This window comes from Babylonia areolata, chromosome 8, assembly GCF_041734735.1.
Source record: "Babylonia areolata isolate BAREFJ2019XMU chromosome 8, ASM4173473v1, whole genome shotgun sequence".
Classification (NCBI taxonomy): Eukaryota; Metazoa; Mollusca; class Gastropoda; order Neogastropoda; family Buccinidae; genus Babylonia; species Babylonia areolata.
Window position 1 is genome coordinate 18,454,247 of NC_134883.1, and position 6,000 is coordinate 18,460,246.

Consider the following 6,000-nt stretch of genomic DNA (forward strand, 5'->3'; position numbering starts at 1 on the left):
AAGGCTATGGCCCCATTTGAAGGGGTTTACATTTAAAAAAAAAAAAAGAATAGACACATTTTAAATAATAATGAGCACACTAATGTCATTATACTTTAATTCATATGAATGCTGTATTTCTTGACAATATAACAGTATCAATAGTATCAACTCATGATGCTTCTCCTCCTTATAAAAAATACATATTCAGAACTCCTGCCCAATCTGCACCAGTGGGTCAAGCTATAGTATGTGCAATCAAAAGTTTTCTTTTTAATAATACTAAAAAAAACCACAGAAAAATGGACAGAAAAAAAAGCACACACACCAACCGACCAACGAACCAACCACACACACACACACACACACACACACCACACACCACACACACTCAACCCACGACACACAAAACTACCAGAGTCCACTCACGAGTCGGTCCTGTCAGCGTACACCTTCATGGGCAGCAGCAGAGAGAGGCAGAAGGCGTGGACCACCACCTTGGAAGTGATGGCGTTCACCTGCTGGAAGAAGTGGTCGAAGGGCCAGGTGCGACTGGGGTCCTTCTCCAACAGGGCCGCCAGGAACGGGGTCAGCAGCCGCTTCAGACCTCTGGGACATGGAGAGAATGGTGTTGAGTGGTGTGGTGTGGTGTGGTGTGGTGTGGTGTGGTGTGGGTGGTGTGGTGTGGTGTGGTGTGGGTGGTGTGGTGTGGGTGGTGTGGTGTGGTGTGGTGTGGTGTGGTGTGGGTGGTGTGGTGTGGTGTGGTGTGGGTGGTGTGGTGTGGTGTGATGTGATGTAATGTGATGTGGGTTGGGTTGGGTTGGGTTTTGGTGTTGTGTGGTGTGGTGTGGTGTGGTGTGTTGTGTTGTGGTTTGGTGTGGTGTGGTGTGGTGTGGTGTGGTGTGGTGTGGTGTGGTGTGTTGGGTTGTGGTTTGGTGTGGTGTGGTGTGGTGTGGTGTGGTGTGGTGCAGTGTGTTGTGTTGTGTTGTGTTGTGGAATTTCTGAGATTGAAACAAAAATATGTTTCTTTGTTGTTGTTGTTGTTGTTTTGGTTTTTGACTCACTTGTGTAAACAAAGTGAGTCTATGTTTTAACCCGGTGTTCGGTTGTGTGTGTGTGTGTGTGTGTGTGTGTGTCCCTGTGTCTGTGTGTCTGTGTGTCCGTGGTAAACTTTAACATTGACATTTTCTCTGCAAATACTTTGTCAGTTGACACCAAATTTGGCATAAAAATAGGAAAAATTCAGTTCTTTCCAGTCATCTTGTTTAAAACAATATTGCACCTCTGGGATGGGCACAAAAAAATAAAAAAGAAGCCTAATTATATACAAACTGCATTTACTGTTATATTTATATTTTTTGTATTCTCTAAATTTGGCACTTTGACCTCTTATTCTGACACAACAACAAGAGCAGTCATTATTATCATTTTTTGTTCAAACAGGAACTTCTTTTGCTAAGCATGGAATTTTTATTTATTTTGCAAACGTTTCGGTGCAGATAGTAAAAAAGGGAAATTACTCTGTAATGCTAGGGGACTTAATTTATCACAAGTGAGTCTTGAAGGCCTTGCCTCTCTTGTTTTTTGTTTTTTTTACGTCTCAGAATAACCCTAAACAACCCCAACAAAAAAAGAAAAAAAAAGAAGAAAAAAGACTAATGCTTTTTTTCAAACATAATCTAATGAATGCTTTTTTCAAACATAATCTAATGTATACCTGGACATCTTTTCTCACAAAAACAACCAGACACACACACACAAACACCAAAGATGACAATATAAACAGAAAAAATAACAACAAAATAAATCAAAGTGAAATAACGCAAAATGAAAAAACAAAAAAACAAAATGAGATTTGAAAAGAAGATACTGTCAAAATTAAAATAACAACAAAAACACCATCAAAGAATCTCTGACTTACAGAGAGAGTTTACACGTGTTGGGAAGCTCTTTGCGATAATCGATAGGTCCGTTCTCAGTCATCTGCACGCCAGAGATCACCCCTGGTTCTTTCTGAGTCGTGATCACATGCCTGGAACCAGAAAAAAAACCCAAAACAATAACTGATAATTAAAACAATTAAAAGATTTTAAAAGATACACCATTCTGGTGTGCGTGTGTTGTGTGTGTGTGTGTTTGTATTTGTGTGTGTGTGTGTGTGTCTGAGTGTCTGTCTGTCTGTCTATCTGTGAGTATATAAGAGTGTGAGCATCTGTGTGTCTGCATGTGTCTGTATCTGTGTGTGTGCACTCATACACACACACCTGCATATATCTGAGCACTACAGGGTTCTATAACTGTGCGGTGATGTGTGATTTGAATAAAATAAAAATGTCATACTTCCCTTCATTACAACACACATAAGAAAAACATGGATATGAATATTCAGTCATAAATCTGTCTTCACTCAACAGCACATAAATACCCAAGTTAAAACTGCACGCACATTCACACATATGAACGCAAGCACAAGCATGTAAGAAAATATTCATGCACATGTGGATGTTCTTATATCAATTACATCTACACACATACATGTGCATTCTTGGATACGCTTGTACACTTGTGTGCTTGCGCACACCCACTCACACACAGAGAAAATAAAAAGCAACAACCAAAAAACACACGCTTACACATGGGTGCATCTGCATGCACACACATACACTTGCATGGCATTGTATGTGCTTGCACTTACACACTCAGACACTTACACGTGAGTGCTTTTTCATGAAATAACACACACACACCACACACACACACACACACACAACACACACACACACACACAACACAACACAACACACACACACCACACACACACACACCACACACAGACACACACACACCACACACACACAACACAACACAACACAACACACACACACACAACACAACACACATACACACAACACACACACCACACACACACACACAAACACACACACTCACATGGTTTCTTTGTTGCGACGACCCCCGTATGGTCTGAAGGGCAAGTTGCCCGTGGCGGCATGATAGAAGGTGACCCCCAGACTCCACAGGTCTACGTGCACCCCGAACTGCTGACCCCGGCCGTGTCGCAACACCGCTTTCGCATACATGTCTGGATGCTGACAACACATAACACATACATGTCTGGATGCTGACAACACACAACACATACATGTCTGGATGCTGACAACACATAACACATACATGTCTGGATGCTGACAACACACAACACATACATGTCTGGATGCTGACAACACACAACACATACATGTCTGGATGCTGACAACACACAACACAGACATATCTGGATGCTGACAACACACAACACATACATGTCTGGATGCTGACAACACGCAACACATACATGTCTGGATGCTGACAACACATAACACATACATCTCTGATTGCTGACAACACATAACACATAAACGATGATAGAAACACATACATGTCTGGATGCTGACAACACATGACGCATACATGATGATGGATACATACATGATGCTGAAAACACACAACACATACATTATGCTGAAAGGATAAACATGATACTGAAAGCACATATGATAGATGATGCTGAAAACACATACATGTCTGGATGATGAAAACACATACATGTCTGGATGATGCTGAAAACACATACATGTCTGGATGATGCTGAAAACACATACATGTCTGGATGATGAAAACACATACATGTCTGGATGCTGATGAAAACACATACATGTCTGGATGATCCTGAAAACACATACATGTGTGGATGCTGAAAACACATATATGTCTGGATGATGCTGAAAACACATACATGTCTGCATGATCCTGAAAACACATACATGTCTGGATGATGCTGAAAACACATACATGTCTGGATGATACTGAAAACACATACATGTGTGGATGATGATGAAAACACATACATGTGTGGATGATACTGAAAACACATACATGTCTGGATGATGCTGAAAACACATACATGTCTGGATGATCCTGAAAACACATACATGTCTGGATGATGCTGAAAACACATACATGTCTGGATGCTGATGAAAACACATACATGTCTGGATGATGCTGAAAACACATACATGTCTGAATGATGCTGAAAACACATACATGTCTGAATGATGCTGAAAACACATACATGTCTGGATGCTGAAAACACATACATGTCTGAATGATGCTGAAAACACATACATGTCTGGATGATGCTGAAAACACATACATGTCTGGATGATGCTGAAAACACATACATGTCTGGATGATACTGAAAACACATACATGTGTGGATGCTGAAAACACATACATGTCTGGATGATGCTGAAAACACATACATGTCTGGATGATCCTGAAAACACATACATGTCTGGATGATCCTGAAAACACATACATGTCTGGATGATCCTGAAAACACACACGTCTGCAGTATTTCTATAAATCGTCTTATATTACCTAAAAGCGGAAAGATATAAAACAGTTTCACCCGAAGACTACTGTCTACATACATAAATAAATAAACAAACAAAACAAACAAATTAAAAACAAAAAATTTGGCAAAAAAAAGAAAAAAAGAAAAAGAAAGAAAAGATAAAAAAATTTTAAAAAAAAGAAAAGATAATTGTAACACATTGTGGGCTGCCTCTTGTCCTGTCCTTACCAAGTATTCTTCAGTGCCGTAGAGAGACATGAATTCCTCGTTATCCTGCAGCTCTCGCGCCGCACCAAAGTCTGTGAGTTTGTAAATGGACCTGTAACACACACACAATGCAGACATCATCACAAGACTTGTTTTTATTTTCCGTTTTCAAAAATATTTTTAATTCATTCTTTTTTTTTCTTTTTTAAATGCACAGAACTTAATACTAAACACTACAGATATAAAACATCACATCAAATTAATGCATGAATAAAGACAAGAAAAAGATGTGTAATAAGACATATGGCATGTTTAGAAGAAGGATATAGGATATACATATTGCGTATTCTGGACTCTGTCCAGTATCATAAACTACACAAATGACAGCCATAAACTACACAAACAACAGCAGCCATAAACTACACAAACGATGGTCATAAACTACACGAATGACAGCCATAAACTAGATGAACGACAGAGGAGACGAAGATAAGCACAACAACAACAGTATATATATAAAAAAAGACAAAGACAGATTAAAAAAAAAAAAAAAAGGAGAAAAATAATATAAAGATAAAACTATGGCACTTTTCTTTTAAATATGAACAAATAGGAGATATCTTTATATGGATCATCAGAGAGTTTGCAAAGGGACCTATAAAACCACACACAATGCATTATCATAAAAGAGTTTGTAAACAGATCTGATGTAAACACACAATGCATTCATCTACTCCCCCCCCCCCCCAACACCCTCCCACGTTTCTGTTTTCACCTCAAACTAGTAGTCAATGAAATTAATCAATGACAGTGTGTGTGTGTGTGTGTGTGTGTGTTCTATGTAAAAGTAAGTTTTGAAACAGTATGTGCTCTCTTCCGTGTAGCAAAAAAAATAAAAAATAAAAAACAGATGCAAAACCACAAAAAACAAGAGAGGCAAGGCCTTCAAGACTCACTTGTGATACACTTTAAAAAATAATCCAAGCTTTTTATGTATTGAGTATAATGCATTTACTGTTATATTTATATTTTTTGTATTCTCTAAACTTGGCACTTTGATCTGATATTCGACCCAACAAAAGATCTGTCATTATTATCATTTTTTGTTCAAACAGGAACTTCTTTTGCTAAGCATGGAAGTTTTGTTTATTGCAAACGTTTTGGTGCAGACAGTAAAATAAGGGAAATTACTCTGTAATTAATGCTGGGGGACTTAGTTTGCTTTAAACTGATCTTTCTTATCTTAAACATTACATTTTGAAATTATACTCAATACATAAAAAGCTTGGATTTTTTTTTAAAGTGCATCACAAGTGAGTCTTGAAGGCCTTGCCTCTCTTGTTTCAAAATGTAATGTTTAAGATGAGAAAGATCAGTTAAAAGCAAATTAAGTCCCCTAG

The 6,000-nt window shown here is 38.4% G+C and overlaps 1 protein-coding gene across 2 annotated transcripts in view; it reads right to left on the reverse strand.

Annotated features, from left to right (window-relative positions):
• The window catches only part of LOC143285073 (serine/threonine-protein kinase TBK1-like), a 44,533-nt gene that overhangs the window by 22,463 nt on the left and 16,070 nt on the right, over positions 1–6,000 (reverse strand). For both annotated transcript variants that reach the window (XM_076592273.1, XM_076592274.1), the window contains exons 6-9: positions 4,622–4,712; positions 2,929–3,086; positions 1,901–2,011; positions 409–588 (exon numbers count right to left, since the gene is read on the reverse strand). In XM_076592273.1, the coding sequence (XP_076448388.1) occupies positions 409–588; positions 1,901–2,011; positions 2,929–3,086; positions 4,622–4,712 (540 nt within the window). The remainder of the gene's footprint in view (positions 1–408; positions 589–1,900; positions 2,012–2,928; positions 3,087–4,621; positions 4,713–6,000) is intronic.